This window comes from Bos mutus, chromosome 17 (assembly GCF_027580195.1).
Source record: "Bos mutus isolate GX-2022 chromosome 17, NWIPB_WYAK_1.1, whole genome shotgun sequence".
Classification (NCBI taxonomy): Eukaryota; Metazoa; Chordata; class Mammalia; order Artiodactyla; family Bovidae; genus Bos; species Bos mutus.
Genome location: NC_091633.1, coordinates 60,315,775 through 60,332,024, shown reverse-complemented (window position 1 = coordinate 60,332,024; position 16,250 = coordinate 60,315,775). Strand labels below are relative to the sequence as shown.

General features: G+C 43.4%; 1 protein-coding gene across 3 annotated transcripts in view; it reads left to right on the top strand.

Moving 5' to 3' along the window:
* Positions 1 to 14,697, top strand: part of SLC10A7 (solute carrier family 10 member 7) — a 317,217-nt gene extending 302,520 nt beyond the window's left edge. The window contains exons 10-11 of one of the 3 annotated variants that reach the window (XM_070386620.1): positions 8,419 to 8,564; positions 12,179 to 14,697. In XM_070386620.1, the coding sequence (XP_070242721.1) occupies positions 8,419 to 8,564; positions 12,179 to 12,208 (176 nt within the window). In that variant the 3' untranslated portion in view covers positions 12,209 to 14,697. Of the gene's footprint in view, positions 1 to 8,418; positions 8,565 to 11,766; positions 12,112 to 12,178 lie in introns of those variants that run through there. The other 2 variants (XM_070386619.1, XM_070386625.1) reach the window with 2 other exon arrangements.
* Positions 14,698 to 16,250: the final 1,553 nt, after the last annotated feature.

Sequence of the window (16,250 nt, the reverse complement as noted above, 5' to 3'; positions counted from 1 at the left end):
AAAAGAGTGGCCTTCTTGGATTACATTATGATGGGGAGACCATGTATCCCAGTGACTCTTAAAGGCAAACATGGGCTTTTAAGCTGAGAGATTCACAAAGAAGGAAGAGATAGAATTCAAATAACAATGTGTAGGACATTTGAAGAGTAAAATTATGGATGTTTCTAACTAAGAACAAAGTGAACAAAAGTGGGAAATCTCCATGACAACTAGAGAGCAAAGCAACTGGATTCCAGATTCGCCTGCAGCTCTCTTCAAAACTCAAGAAGTCTGAGAAAGCATTTAAATGGAAAACAAGTCAAGTGAATTCAGACGAATGAATCTCTGAGAGATAGGAAATGATCCAGGTGATTGGAGTATACTCTCTCTTAGGGAAGTGGGAAAGTAAGTGAAATAAGTTCAAAAGACACAAAGGACATTTTTCAATATATTTCCTCTCCTACTCCACAACTCAATGCTCATTTCAAAGTTTGGGTTCTGTGGTCAGTTCAGTTTCTCTCCTTCCTACCATGTCGAATATATATTTCTCCTGTGAAATACAACCTCCTCCTGGAGGAATGTGTAAATGATTCTCTTTATAGTTCAGTAAAGCAACTAGTATTTGTTCTTGTTCAGGCTTTTTTGATGGGAAACATTGCTTCATCCTCTGTTCTTAAATAATCGATCATTCGTGTATTGAGTGGGGGCTCAGCAGTAAAGAATCTGCCTGCAATACAGGAGAGGCAGGAGATGCTGGTTCAATCCCTGGGTCGGGAAAATCCCCGGGAGAAGGACATGGCACCACACTCCAGGGTTCTTGCCTAGAGAATCCCATGGACAGAGGAGCCTTGCAGTATACCGTCCATAGGGTTGCAAAGAGCTGGACATGACTGAGCACACACACACGCACCTGTGCTCAAACACTGCAGGAGATTAAAGGACTTTGCCGATGTTCAGAGGGAAACAAAACTTGTACAAAAGAAAGTCATGGGATCATAAGCAAATGCTAAATTTATGGGATGCAATTGTTGCAAGAAAGGGGACCCCTTCCAGGGCCCAAGAGTGGGCTCTTGTCTAACACTCAGAAGTGAGTTGGCCAGTGAGACACACGTGCCGACAAAGCAAAGACTTTACTGGGTAGGGGCGCCCAGGCAGAGAGCAGGAGGGTAAGGGAACCCAGGGTGACTGCTCTGCCACATGGCTCAGAGTCTCGGGTTTTATGGTGATGCGGTTAGTTTCTGGGTTGTCTGTAGCCAATCATTCTGACTCAGGGTCCTTCCTGGTGGTCCACGTATGGCTTAGCCAAGATGGATTGCAGTGAGGAGGATTCTGGAGGATTGTTAGAACATATGGACTGGAGTCTCTTCTCTCCTTTTGACCTTTCCTGAATTCTTCTGGTAGGTGGTGGTTTGTTAGTTCCAGGAACTCCTGTTGTAAAATAACTCATGTAAGTGGTTACTATCTTGCCTGGCCAGGATGGGTGGTGTCAGTCAATGGGTCCCCTAACACAACTCAGAAGAGAGGCTTCATTCTTCAAAAGAAGAAATAAGTAGGAAGCCCACCTTCACAGTGGAGGAAAATGTAAAGATGAGCCTGCAAGAACCCGTAGAATTTAGTCACCCAGAAAGAAAGGACAAGATCTAGGCGGGGGCTCAGCATTCACAAAGACACGTGCTAGGCCTGAGCCAGTGACAGCAATTGGCAACTGGGAGTTGATGTAGAGAGCAAACATGCAGACACAGCGGGGAAGGAGGGTGGACGAAATAGAGAGGAGCATTGACATATATGCGCTACCGTGTGTAAAATAGCTAGCTAGTGGGAAGCTGTCATGCAGCACAGGGAGCTCAGCTCAGTGCCCAGTGATGCCCCAGAGCGGTGGGGTGAGGGGGTAGGAGAGAGGCCCAAGAGGGAGGGGATCTATGTATTCATAGAGCTGATTCACTTTGTTTTACAGCAGAAACCAACACGACATTGGAAAGGAATTATACTCCAATAAAAAAAATAAGGTTAAAAATAAAAAGTGAACCATTGTCTAATTCTGCCTCTACCGCCTAACCAATGTATGATGTTAGGCAGGTCATTCTAACCCTCAGTTGCCTTGAGTTTCATCAGGGAAATCGCCACTTGCTTCTTAGGGCTGTTGTAAGGATTAAATGAGATAATGCAAGCAAAGCCCTTACAAAATGGCAGTGTCATAATCCTTCTCTATTGACGTTAAAGGATAGAGGACTTGATGAATGGGCACTGGAAAGTCATTGTAATTCTTGAGCAGGGTCTTGGCTTTAATTAATGTGGGTCTTAGGAAGATTAATCTGGCTGTGGTTTGTAGGATTGATGAAAGGAAGAGTCTGAAGACAGGGGGTTCTGTCAGGAGGCCCAGAGTCATTTGGCTTGATTTTATAAGGAACTGAATTAGGAAGGTGGCCGTGAAGACTGAGGGAGAAGGACAGCACTAGATGGAAAAAAGACTGTCCAGAACTTGGTGACTTGATCTACAAGTCAACAGACAGATGGAGTTAGTCAAAGATGAGCCCCAAACTCTGAGCTGTAGAAACCAAGTAAGCATGTGCCAGCCCTGCACTCAGAAGGGAAGCCAAGGTGATCGGGGCAGAAGCTACAGAAAGCAGGTCCCAAGAAGGCAGGGATCTGGTCTGTGTTATTTCTCTTTATGTCCTCAGCACTAGAAATAGTAACTCACATATAGCAGAAGCCCAGAAAGTATTTTTTGAATGAATGATGGATGGATGGAATGAAAGAATGAATAGATGGTGAGAGCGTCATGCATCTACAAGAAAAATCTGAACAATTATGTAAAGTAGATGGTTTTTATTTTTTACTTATTTGGCCATGCCAGTTTTTAGCTGTGGCATATGAACTGTTAATTGAAACATATGGAACCTAGCTCACCCACCAGGGATAGAACCCAGGCCCCCTGCAGTGGAGCGGGGGATCCTAGCCACTGGGCCACCAGGGAAGTCCCAGTAAATGGTTTTTATATTTTGAGTATAGAGCAGCCTTCTATATAAAGGTCCATATTTAACCTAGAGAGGAAGAAAAAAAAGTATTTCTCAGGAAAAATTTAAAAACCATCCATCCAATAGAAAGAGGTAACTGTTAAAACTTAGAAAACTGATACAAAGGGAATTTTCTAATTCAGAGAACATAAAATAAACATGTTCAAAATAGGGGAAAGAAAACCCCACTTGTTCTGGTATGTATTATCCTTCCCATCCTGGGTATAGGATAAAAGAAACCCCTTACTTGCTTGTTAGAAGAAGAAAGCTCGCACTTGAAGTTCTTACTTGGCAGATGTCAGTTGAAAGCTCTGCTTATGGAATATGCCGCAGTGTCAAAGTCTGTTGGATAATTTTAGACGAATGTGTCATGTGTGACATGGAAATATGGCATGCTCTACATTAGTGATTTCCCAAGTGTTTGGAGCAGGTAGTAATGTGCTGAGAAAGTGCTCTTTATCTCTCCACACAGTGTACTTGTAGAGCAGTGGGGAAATGCTTTTGGTGGAAATTACTTTAGTCAGAAAAAGAATCCATTTACAATATGCGCCTTCTAACATCTTTCAGACAATGCATTGTATTAAAGAGGCATTTTTTGATTAATGTTTTATAAACATTTTTCAGCATGACAGCTTAAAGTCCCTGTAAAATTGTAAATGCGCGCGTGGTGTTCACTTCCATAAAGTCAAACGCCATCTCATATAGTCTAGTCGGATCCTGTCAACCACAGTGACACAGAATCAGTACCTGGGAGCATTAAAATTAATTTGCTTCATTTATATTACTGCAGTGATCGCAAGATGAAAAGAGTCCTATATTTAAATTTTACTTGAAAAAGAAAACTCTTTCGAGTAAGTTTGTTTGGTTTTTTTGAAATTATTGCCCCTTCTTTTCTCCCTAGTTAATGAATGGAGTGAAAATGGAGTGATAGTCTACACAGTAACTTGATGATGGGGTCTGGATTAGCACAATTCCAATCCTTCAGCATTCTCCTTCTGAGCACTAAGATGCTCAGAGATGAAGGCGAAACAGTAGCTGACCCTAAAAAGCCCACAGCTTAGTAAGGGTCAAACACACACACACACAGACACACACACACACACGAAGCAAGCAGTAATAATAAATGCAGCAAATGCTAGGCTGGAATGCACCTCAGTTGGGTAAGCCTAGAGCAGAAAGGAGGCTTGAGACAATAAGGATGACTTCCCTGAGGAGGCAAGTTTGGGAACTGAGGGCTTAAAGATTGAGCAGGTCAAGAAGTGGGTGACAAGAATTCTGGGCAAAAAGAGAGCTCATTGGCAAAGATCAAGGGGCGAGACCTCTTGAGCCTGGAGGAGGGGCAGAGCTAGAAGGAGAGGGTACTGCACTCTCGGTGGCTGGAGCACAGGGGGAGTCGAGGGGCGGGGTGGTGAGCCGTAGAGGGGTTTGTACTCAGTCTGGTTCCTGACTGGAAAATACCCTGCACAAGACAAGCCTGAAGGCAGAGAGCCCGGTTTGGGGAGAGTGCGGGGGCACAGGTGAGGCCCACCGTGCCCTGAAGGAAGGTTACAGGGAGGAGGTATGAGTGGTCACCCCGGGGCTGCTGAGCCTCCTTGGTGAGGCTTTGTCACATGCTGTAGTTAATCTGTTCAGCGAGTGCTCGTTGAATGAATGAGTGAGTGATGGGGTGAACTATTAAAAGGCTGGGTGAAGAGGATGAAAGGGCGGTGCATTACATGGGCTTCTGGAAAACGAGATCTAGCCCATGTTCTCTGATTTGACTTGAAGATCAGGTTTTGCCAAATTCATGGCCAGGTGACAGAAATCGCAGGGTGGGAAGTGCAGTGGCAGGTGCTGGGAATCTCTCTATTGCATTTCCAGTGTTCATCCTGACGGTGCTGGAAACCCAGCCAGGAGGCCCTAGGACAGGGGTCATAAACTCACTGCTTCCAAGCGATCGTGGCCACTGCCTGGACCACTCAGGTGTGGAGAAGTTAATTCTCCTCCCCTCACTCACTTCTCCCAGCTTCTCTTTCTACTCTGACTCTTGAGAAAATGAAAAGGCGCTAAGCAGAAGCTACTGATTTGGGGCCAGAAGGGCAGACAGGGAGAAACTGAAGGAAGGCATGGGAAAGAAAGACAGACCCAGAGGGGCCTGCAAAGACACTAATGATTGAAAAGGAAAGTGACTCATTGGATGACTGAGAAGGAAGGGAGCATTCCAGACCAAGGGGACAGAAAGGTTCCCAAAACAAAGAGCTGGACTCTGGAGTCTCGGTTCCCTCGTGCAGGGACTAGCCTGTCGTGAATCCACCCTGAGAGGGTGACAAGACACAGCAGAGGGACCTGACCCTCATCTTTGGAAGCCAAGTTCTCCTCTCTGATTTTATTTTCAATCATATTTTTAACAGTCACCAGGAAGAGTGGCGATAGGAAATCTGATTAACAATGAACAAGAATGAGAGACTTCACTGGTGGCCCAGTGGCTAAGACTCCATGCTTCCAATGCAGGGGGGCTGAGTTTGATCCCTTTAGGGAACTAGATCTCACATACCTCATCTAAAGATCCTGCAAGCTGCAATGAAGATTGTAGATCCCATGTGTTACAAGTGAGACCTGGGCACAGCCAAATAAATAAACAGTGAACCAGAAAGTATTGCAGGCTCACGAAGTGGTGAAGGGAAATCCCTGCTTTGTTTGACAAATGGCTACAGCAGCTGCCAATCATGGTAGAACTCTCTCTTGAGGTGGATGACTGTGGTGCCAGGCTGAGTGAGAGAAGGTCTGTGTCTCCAGGGTGAGTCAGGCAAACGCACCAGCCCATCAACCCAGGGACAGTTAAACAGCTGGAAAACTGGAAAGTGGAGAGGGGACAATGAATAGCCGGAGCTGGGGGAGTAAAGGAAGAAGCTGGAGATCTCAGAACCTATCAGTGTAAGTCTGGAGAGGAAATGAAGGTCAGACTTCCTAGGAGGGGCGTAGGGTATCCAACGGGGCTAACCCTCAGGCACCTGCCCCTTCTCCAGACTTCCTGTGGTGCCCTCTCCAGGCAGAACCATGCAGGGAGCCATGAACTGATGAGGAGGAGGATGTTTGCAGAGTCCCAACCCCGTCAGCAAATATGTACAGAGGAGTATATTGGAAGATGAAATGAAAGAGCTGAAGAACCAGCTCGGGGCCAGAAGAGAACTTCACATGCGGTACTAGGGACCACAGGAGGTAGAAGGCCAGTCGTGTGCTGGAAGCTTCTGGAAGTCAGCTTCCGTCTGGAGTTCCCTTGCAGCTATGAGAATAGGCCTCACGGTTACTGAGCTCCTGGCTGATGTGAAATCACAGGAACACCCCTCTGAGAAGCAGGGGAATCCAAGGTCTGCTGCCCCGGGTACACTACTGGGAGGAACCCGAGGGGAGAGAGTCCCAAAAAGACTCTGGATCAGAGAGCTCTTTGCAGCCCAGGTCCTCTTCTGCTTCATGGAGCCACCATCCCCAGGACGTCCTGAAGACCTCAGAGGCCTTGACCCCAGCCTGACACAGAGAACTGGAAACCCAGGGGACCTGGATTGCAGTAAAGATCCCACCTCTTGGCAAAGTTACAGCCTCTAGGCATTTCATTCATACGGGAGAGCCCTTGACAGCACCTGGCATCTAGTTAAGCGCCCACTGCACTCAGAAACATTATTGTCATCATTACTGTTATCTTTTCATCGCGCTACAGTGAGCTGCTGAGGTCCTTTCCATTACGATACCTTGTGTATCTTGCTTATTGGAGAGGTAGCTCTGCGACTGTAGCTGTGAACTTGCTTTGGCTTACTGAAGAACGACACAGAGCCTGCCGGGTGTAGCCAAGAAAATGGAACCCAGATGATTTAGCCCAGCAGCCATGGGCCTTGAATTTTGAGTAAGAACTCCCTGCTCTGATCACTTTTAGAAACAAATACTTCTGTATGTATATCATTTGCTCCCTTTATGCCCTGCTGTTACTCCACCCCACCCTCCAACTCATTCACATCATCCTTTTGGGCCAAATAACCTGAGAATTTCCCTGGTGGTCCAGTGGTTAAGAATCCACCTTCTAATGCCAGGGACGCAAGTTCGATCCCTGGCTAGGAAACTAAGATCCTACATGCCTCAGCACCACAACAAAGATCCAGAGCAGCCAAAAAAAAAAAGTAATAGTCTTTTCTGAAAATAGGAAGAATATATGTTTAGATCTTCTTCGTTTCTCATTGTAATAACTTTCTGGAACCGTAATATTGGATGTTGCTAATTCAAATCCAATAAATGGAGTAAGCATATTACATTCAAAAACAAAGCTCCTCTGTTCTTTATATTAGTGAGAAGACAGAAACTGTGCAAGACTAAACATTTGGAGCGTCGAGAGAGACATTGTTTGGGAAGAGTTAAGTGTTTGCAGTTTATGGCAATGATATGTGAGGCTATGAAAAAGAAAGCAGCCATGAAATACATTTTTGCATAAAGGTTTGAAATTTATTAGAAGGTAAAAATAATTGGAAAAGCAGAGCTTTCCTCACTGGGTTATGATAAAATGTTATTTATGGGCCATCATTGCATGTGTTTAGGAGCTTGGTTCCTTTTCAGTGGCTGGTCTCAAAGAAACAGAAAGCTCAGCTCTTAAAGCTGTTCAGATGACAGAACTGATGTGCATACACAATCTTCTGATGACTGGGTCACATTAAAGCAATTGGTGATAACAGTCAAATCACCGGAGTCTGAATTCTGTTATAGAAGCTTAATAGGTACACCTGCTAGGTAGGTACTTACAAACTCTGCATGCTTTGCCATGGTGCAATAGAGCCGCAGACTCATTTAGAAGTAGTGTGCATTTACCTAAGTTCCGGTAAGACCTTCACTGTGGGGTTTAATCACTCAGCACAGATTTTAGAATTTTCATCTGCCATACACAATACTGCTTAAAGTGCTTTGAGCTTCTTGGCCAAAAGAGTGGGCAAAGCCTTTATGACTGTCTCTTTGGCTAAAGTACCCTCCTCTTTATCTTATCAAATCCTTTCAGCCCCGAAGTGAACTTAGGTGCTTTGAAATGGTGTCTAGCAGGCCCCCCTAAAGACCAGTGGAGTGTTTTACTACTAAGCAAATGATCCATTTTTAACCTCTACTGGTACGCCTCAGTCTTCTGAAAGCAACTGTCTTCCACACTGTCTTCTCTCCTCTCTTTGTTAGGCAGTGAGAGTTACCCGTGCCCTTGAATTGACCCCGTTTTCAGTTTTAATCTGTTCTAGAGCTTACAGCTTTACATAGTAAAAGGAAGATGGAAAGATTTGGTGATTCATTTGAGACATTCCGTTTGGTTCTGTGAATATCCACAGGAGAAAGATGGTGCATGCCAATGTCCAGTTTTAACGGCCCGTGTCTAGTTTGACGACAGACTGAATTTGCCTCTGGGTTTTCTGTCTTCTTTGTTCATCAGGAATCCCAATGCTGAAGATCGTGTTTGCAGGCCACGAGTACCTCTCTTTAATATCCGTCCCCTTGCTCATCTACCACCCGGTGCAAATCCTCCTGGGAAGCGTGCTCGTGCCGACGATAAAGTCCTGGATGGTGTCAAGGCAGAAGGTGAGACTCTAGAAGGATCTTCTTTGGATCCAAGTCACATTGAAGTGCTATTTCTGAATCTTAGCTATTCAAACATGTTAGCATTTGCACATATAACCTTGTTCTCAAGTACACATTTTCTTAACTAAATTCAGTAATAATGATGCATTAGTCCATTTCAATTTGAACAAGAGTTGAGAACCAATTGTTCTACATTGTTATAAAAGCACAATGATACTTAAAATGCAGTCTTTAAAACTGTTTTTAATTTGCTCATGTTGAAGGGCATATTACAGTGGAGTAAAGGTTCAGTAAATATACTCAAAATACACATGCCCACCGCTCAGATGCCCACCGTCTTTGCCTCGCCTTTTCATTCACATGTGTCCTGATTTCACGTTTTTCTAAACATAACAGCACTTGGATTTATCTAGAATGTCGCTTTCTCTTTAATTTTCCAGACTCTTCACAACTTCTTTGTATTGCCAAAATATGTGTTTGGGAATTAAATAAGAGTTCAGTAGCAAACGAGGCCACACAGCAATGTCAGTTTCACCACACTCAGCTCAGAAGCCTTCTTACTTATTTGATATTTGTGGATTTATAAAATTATGTGTGCTAAGTCACTTCAGTCATGCCCAATTCTTTATGACCCTATAGACTGTAGCCCTCCAGGCTCCTCTGTCCATGGGATTCTCCAGGCAATAATACTGGAGTGGGTTGTCATTTCCTCCTCCAGGGGATCTTCCCAACCCAGGGATTGAACCCACATCTCTTACATCTCCTGTGTTGGCAGGCCAGGGTTCTTTACCTCCAGCACCACCCAGGAAGCCCCAAACTATATATCAAATTAAAAACCGAAATAAAACAAAGTGAGTGACTCATACAAAATGGAGAGGCAGCACCTGCTGCAGAAGCACCCATAGAGCTGACTCCTTCCCAGCGGCTCAGACTTTGCAAGACTACTTTCCGCCCACTTACAAGGTGGCAGCTGTCACAGGAGATGACTAGGAGAAGGAGACAGCCAGTGACAGAGCCCCTGCGTCATGTCCTTCAGTTCAGTTCAGTTCACTCACTCAGCCACGTCCAACTCTTTGCGACCCCATGCACTGCAGCACGCCAGACTTCCCTGTCCATCACCAACACCCAGAGCTTGCTCAAACTCGTGTCCTTCAAGTCAGTGATGCCATCCAACCATCTTATCCTCTGTCGTCCCCTTCTCCTCCTACCTTCAATCTTTCCCAGCATCAGAGTCTTTTCCAATGAGTCAGTTCTTCTCATCAGGTGGCCAAAGTACTGGAGTTTCAGCATCAGTTCTTCCAATGAATATTCAGGACTGATTTCCTTTAGGATTGATTGGTTGGCTCTCCTTGCTGGCCAAGGGACTCTCAAGAGTCTTCTCCAACACCACAGTTCAAAAGCATCAATTCTTCGGTGCTCAGCTTTCTTTATAGTCCAACTCTCACATCCATACATGACTACTGGAAAAAGCATAGCTTTGACTAGACAGACCTTTGTCAGCAAAGTAATGAGTCTGCTTTTTAATATACTGTCTAGTTTGGTCATAGCTTTTCTTCTTCAAGGAGCAAGCGTCCTTTAATTTCATGGCTGCAGTCACCATCTGCCGTGATTTTGAAGCCCAGGAAAATAAAGTCTCTCAGTTTCATGTCCTAAGTGTCCTGAAAACAGAACAGCCCCGCCACCACCTGTTAAGCTCCACGTATGCTCAGCACGTCCAGCCTTCACCAGGTTCAGAGTGTGGACCCTCGAGCCCGGCTGCCCGTTCTGCCACCTTGCCCCCGTGACCCTGGCCGTGCTTCTTCACTTCTCTGTACCTGGCTCTGCCACTCTAAGACTCATGATAACACCTGCTCTTTACCGTTATGGAGGATTACATGGCAGGTGTTTGACAAAAGCCAGCTGATACGGTCACTGTCATCATCCCTGAAGTCTGGGATTCTCTACAACTGTTTGTAGCAAGCTCCGTCATCCCCACGGAACACATGGGAACTAGGCCCAGAGAGCTGAGCAACTTGCCCAGAGTTATATGGGTAGTGTAGTCAGCAAGAGTTAGGACTTGAACCTTGGTCTATTTGTCCACCACGATGATGCTCCAAACAAAAACACAAGATTGTTTTATTTAATTTATTGCAGTTCATTTACAATGCTGTGTTAGTTTCAAGTGTACAGCAACACGATTCGATTACATATAAGAATAAGAATATGTAGTCTTTTTCAGATTCTTTGCCATTATAGGTTCAGTTCAGTTCAGTTCAGTCCCTCAGTCGTGTCCGACTCTTTGCGACCCCATGAATTGCAGCACGCCAGGCCTCCCTGTGGTTATTACAAGATATTCACTATAGGCTCCCTGTGCTATACAGCTAGGTTCTTGTTGTTTATCCATTTTATATATAGTAGTGTGTATATGAGAAGGCAATGGCACCCCACTCCAGTACTCTTGCCTGGAAAATCCCATGGACGGAGGAGCCTGGTGGGCTGCAGTCCATGGGGTCACGAAGAGTCGGACATCACTGAGCGACTTCACTTTCACTCTTCATTTCATACATTGGAGAAGGAAATGGCAACCCACTCCAGTGTTCTTGCCTGGAGAATCCCAGGGACGGGGAAGCCTGGTGGGCTGCCGTCTATGGGGTCACACAGAGTCGGACACGACTGAGGCGACTTAGCAGCAGCAGCAGTGTGTATATATAAATCCCAAGCTGTCGTAATTGCTCTCCCCCACTACAAGACTGCTTTTAGAAGGTGAGCCCTAGGTCCCCAGGATTCTGAGAGAGTAGCGTCCAGCACCTTCACTCGTCTTGTTACTGAACAAAACGTAAGCAAACAGCATTCTGTGCTGGGGCCACGCCAGGCTGGTCGCTTCCCACTCAGAGTTGCTAGAGGAGTGGTTTAATAACCTTTTTCTTTTTTACTTTTTCCCCTTTGAAAACTTCCACTTGTAGTCATGCTCATGGCTAACAATGTGTATGTACACGATACTCTAGAATTTATAGATATCAATTTTGACAAAGAATGAAGAAAATTATTTGAAATTCCCAGTATTCCATCAACAATATGCACCCCTAGTAAACTGCAGATTAATCAGGATGAAGTTTTCTTCTAAACGTTTAAAAGCTCTGGGATTTACCCTACAGAGTAACAGAAGCATGTCCAAAAGGGAGACTAAACTGGACAACGCCACTCATTTTTCCCATTTCTACAGAAACCACTCCAAACCAGGAGGTCACTGGCTAATGTGGAGTCATCCAGAAGTCTTGAAAATTATTTAGCCATCCCATCTGGCCACAAAAATAAATAGAAAGTGTCCATCGTAAGGGTATCCACGAGTGTCTCCTCCGCTTTGCTGATAATACTAAGACCCACGGGGACCATCTAGCACACAGCAGACGAGATGAGCAGCCATGCCAGGCAAGGGGACATGCCAGAGGCTGTGGCCAGTGAGGTGGGCGGGTAAATTTGTTTGGATCCAGGAGTTTGGATCATGGGTTGTATAATGCTGTCTAGGCGGGCCTCTTGTTCTTCCTTGTAGCATAAATTATCTGGTGTTAATTGATGATCTCACATTGTGCGTGGATACAGTCCAGCTCTAAATGTCATGTTTTCCTTTCTTGCAGGGAGTGAAATTGATGAGGCCAACAGTATAACAGAGGAGGCGGTCGTTCCGCAGCCATGTATATATGTACAGGATTGTACTTAACAGTTCTGAAGACTTGTATTTGTGAACGTTGCTGCGATGCATATTTTATTTTTTTACACACAAAAAATATGATATAACTGTTTAAAGTGCCTTAAAATGTATTTGACGAGAGCATTATTTCCAAAACCTACTTAGTTGGTTACTGCCAGGGGTGGTACAGTATTTTGGAGTTGTTTAATTTCCTTTTTTCCTAACGCAGAAAACGGCCGTTGAAAGTGACAAAAAAACAAACACGTTTTCCTCGTACCATCTTCGTGCACTACAGCTCTCTCCTAGTTACTGTACTGTTTGAAATGAGGTCACATCATCAGGAAAATGCCCTTCCCGTGACAGTGAATATTTCCAAAATCTTATTTGATTTACCCCATGATTCTTTCTTTTTCTGCAACTGTGACATGCCTCTTCCTTATCAACTCAGCAGGGGTCATAGATTGAATAGCTGCTGAAAAGCATATAAGTCATCTGCATTTCTTGATATCATTTTTTAAGACATTCCTTCAAATAGTTTCCACACAGAAATTCCTCAGTTCCATTATAAGAGACTGTGGTGTTCTGTGTCTTAAATTTATTATAAGCTGCTTCAAAGAAAGGGCCTGATGTTTGAGTTATGAGTCAAAGTACATGAGGTTTTGAGATTAAACTACAGGATTTGGGTTTCAGGATTTTTTCAAATTATATTTCAAATGTTTTCCCTTTTTCTTCCATCATTTCTTTCTTACCTGTTTTCCAGCACACTTGGCAACTCCCAAAAGCCAAATGTGAGACACCGAAATGTTACAATTAGTTTGACTGGCAAAATTAATGATGGATTATTCCACATTCCATAACTGAGACCAAAATTGTCTTCCTGTTACACTGATGTGCTGAGCACAAATTTCCCCTTTTAGCCAGAAGCAGCCTGTTACATCTTTGAATCAAGTACACTTAAGGCATTTGAAACGTTATTAATGAGAATTTTCCTTGGCAGATTTGACAAATGTTTGCAACATTTTTAAAAAAAATTAAATCACATTGCTGTTATGAATAAATGAAAATATAAAGGTCACAGAGGCAAACAAATGTTACATATACACATTCTGTCTAGCTATGTGGAAAGAAAAACAGACACAGAAGATGCAAAACCATTCATTAAGCAAAACAGCAAGTACAATTAGTTCCCAAATTGGCATCAGCTTGCCATGGACTAGCCAGTAGTTGCTTCTGCTGTGGCTGGAAGAGCTTTCACGACCCAGTTAGAGAATAAAGTCATTGCTTTGTAGAAATGAGGGAACACTTTTTCTCTGCTTCCTGCACACCATTCTGTCACACCTCTCTACTTTTCATGATTTAACAGATGACACTGGCATCCTGAGTTGCACTGAGGCCACATCATATCTTTAGCAGCTGTTTTGTTGTTATTTTATCAATAACAGAGAGTCATTCCTTAGAAGCTCACCGTGTTTACCAATATCATAAATTTACATTACTGTTACTGCCAGCTCTTATCTTGTGTTACTTCTGAGTCATTTCAATGTCATTGAAACTCATAAATTTCACAAGAGTTAGCCTCAGTGTAAGTTTTAAGGCTAGTGCCAGACCCTGCAAAAATCTATGCTAAACAGGCTATTTGTCAAGAATTCCTGTTGTCAAGAAACTCACTTGTGTCTAAAACTACAGCAATTTTGCTTGGTATTTTTGATGCTTACATATGCAGCACAGAAAGGTTTTTATGTTTTTTTCCTACAGACTTCTTTGAATTTCAGAGTAAATGGAATTGTCTGTCTGAGCTATCATCAAAGTCTTCGGCCTAGTATTAGAATTCTGATTTTTCCCCTCAACTGATCTACCTCTGTTGTCTTTCACCTATAGTAGGTGTGACTATGGGATAAAATTCGACTAAAAATGCTATAACATTTTATCTTTTGCTTTAAAAAAGTGTCTTCTGTTTTCAAATAATCTTTACATAGTGAGTTTTGGTGGCTTTATTGATATGTTTATGCCTATTTCTTTTTTTACACAAATGCTGTGCATATTTTTCCATAAAGGACAAAAAAATAAAATCAGATTTTATTTTTAATTCCTGCTTACTGGGATTTAATTATTCATATCTTGAAATATGTCCACGCACTGGTTTACACATTTGTTTTGTCTAAGTGTATTTATGAAAGAACTACATTATATTTATGTTTGCTCATTTTTCCACCTGGATTTTTTTAATGGCTCTTATGAAATTCTATTTTTTAAATGGGTGAGAATATTCTTTGTGCTCTTTTCTAAGTTTTCAAGTTTTGTGGGTTCTTTTTATTCTTCCCTCTTCTGGTTAAAACTAACACACCTCTGGCTAATGTTCAGTGTTTATGCTAAATACCAAATTTTTTTAAAGGATTGGTGAAGTAATGAAGTGGATTATTTATGATGAATGGAAGATGAAAATAATTCTATGATTAAACAAAGATGTTTCAGAAATCACAAGAGAACCTGTGGCTTATTTTTGACCTGGTTTCAAGTACACTCATAATGCCTTTCAAGTTATCTATTGATTTTTTTTTAATTCATTCCAATCCTCTTATATTATCTGTAGTAAAATGGATATAAGTTCCATAGTCTTCCCATGTATCCATCTCAGTAACCCCCCACCATGCCATACTGTTAAAATCCAGAAGTTAGCCCTTGCTAGTTAGAGATTTTCTCAGCATCGGGGTTGAGAACCAAGAGAAACATACTCAACAGAAGGGACAGAATATAGGTGATCTGAGTTTTTTCCAGCCTTGTCAATTTTTTCAAGGGTAAGAAAGGTAGACCCCTAGAACGCAGAATGCCCTTTCCAAACCTGGAGTATCTGTATGGGTGAGTACCTGGTATAGATAGGCCTTCCCAGTTGGCACTAGTGGTAAAGAATCCACCTGCCAGTGCAGTAAACATAAGAGACCTGGGTTCAATCTCTGGGTCAGGAAGATCTGCTGGAGGTGGGCATGGCAACCCTCGAGAGTATTCCTGCCTCGAGAATCCCATGAACAGAAGAGCAAGGGGGGGCTATAGTCCACAGGGTCGCACAGAGCCTGACACGACTGAAGCGACTTAGCACGCACGCACCTTGTGCAGAATTCCATATCTTTGTGCTCTTGTTTTGCTGTCTTGGCTTCCCTATAAGGCTGGCGGAAATGCCACCTCCTCCAGGAAGCTTTCCTGCTTGCCCAACCAGTGCCAGACTTACTCCCTGTTGACACGCCCTTAGAAGGAGTCCCTCAAGTCTTCTAAAACCTTTGCTGGTCTAATCATCACTTTACATTTCTGTCTCCTCCAACGCGGGCCTTGTTTGTTTTTCTCCTGTGCCTAACACAGTGCCTGACTCAGATTTATAACCCCCAAAAATATCATTTTCCAAACTGTGACCTTACGAGGTAGGACAAGAACTTTCATAATTATGAGAGCTCTTACCTACACATAGATCATTACTAAGTTACAAGGAAAACTGTCCTTTTTTGGCTACTGTTCCTATTCTGTGCTCAGTCACTCAGTCGTGTCCGACTCTGCAACACCATGGACTGTATAGTCCACCAGGCTCCTCTGTCCATGGAATTTTTCATGCAATACTGCAGTGGGTTGCCATTTCCTACTCCAGGGGATCTTCCCAACCCAGAGATCAAACCTGTGTCTCTTGCATCTCTTGCATTGGCAGGTGGATTCTTTACCACTGTGCCACCTGGGCAGCCCCCACACTACACTTGATCTTCACCAAGAGGCCAAGAAGCACTGCTTTCCTGAGTGCAGCTAAGAGAAAGCCATGGCTTCAGAGCTGTGTAAATACCAGCTCTCCAAGTTGAGACTGCAGTGTGATACACAAACAGCTTTCATCTTTTACATTTTGACAGAACAATAAACCCTCAACAATTCAGGCTAAATCAGCTCAGGTTGATCTGAATTAGTGAATACTTAATATGCATAAAAATAAAGGGTTTTCCTTATCAGAATTCTGACATACTTACTATAAAGGCTAGATACAAATTATA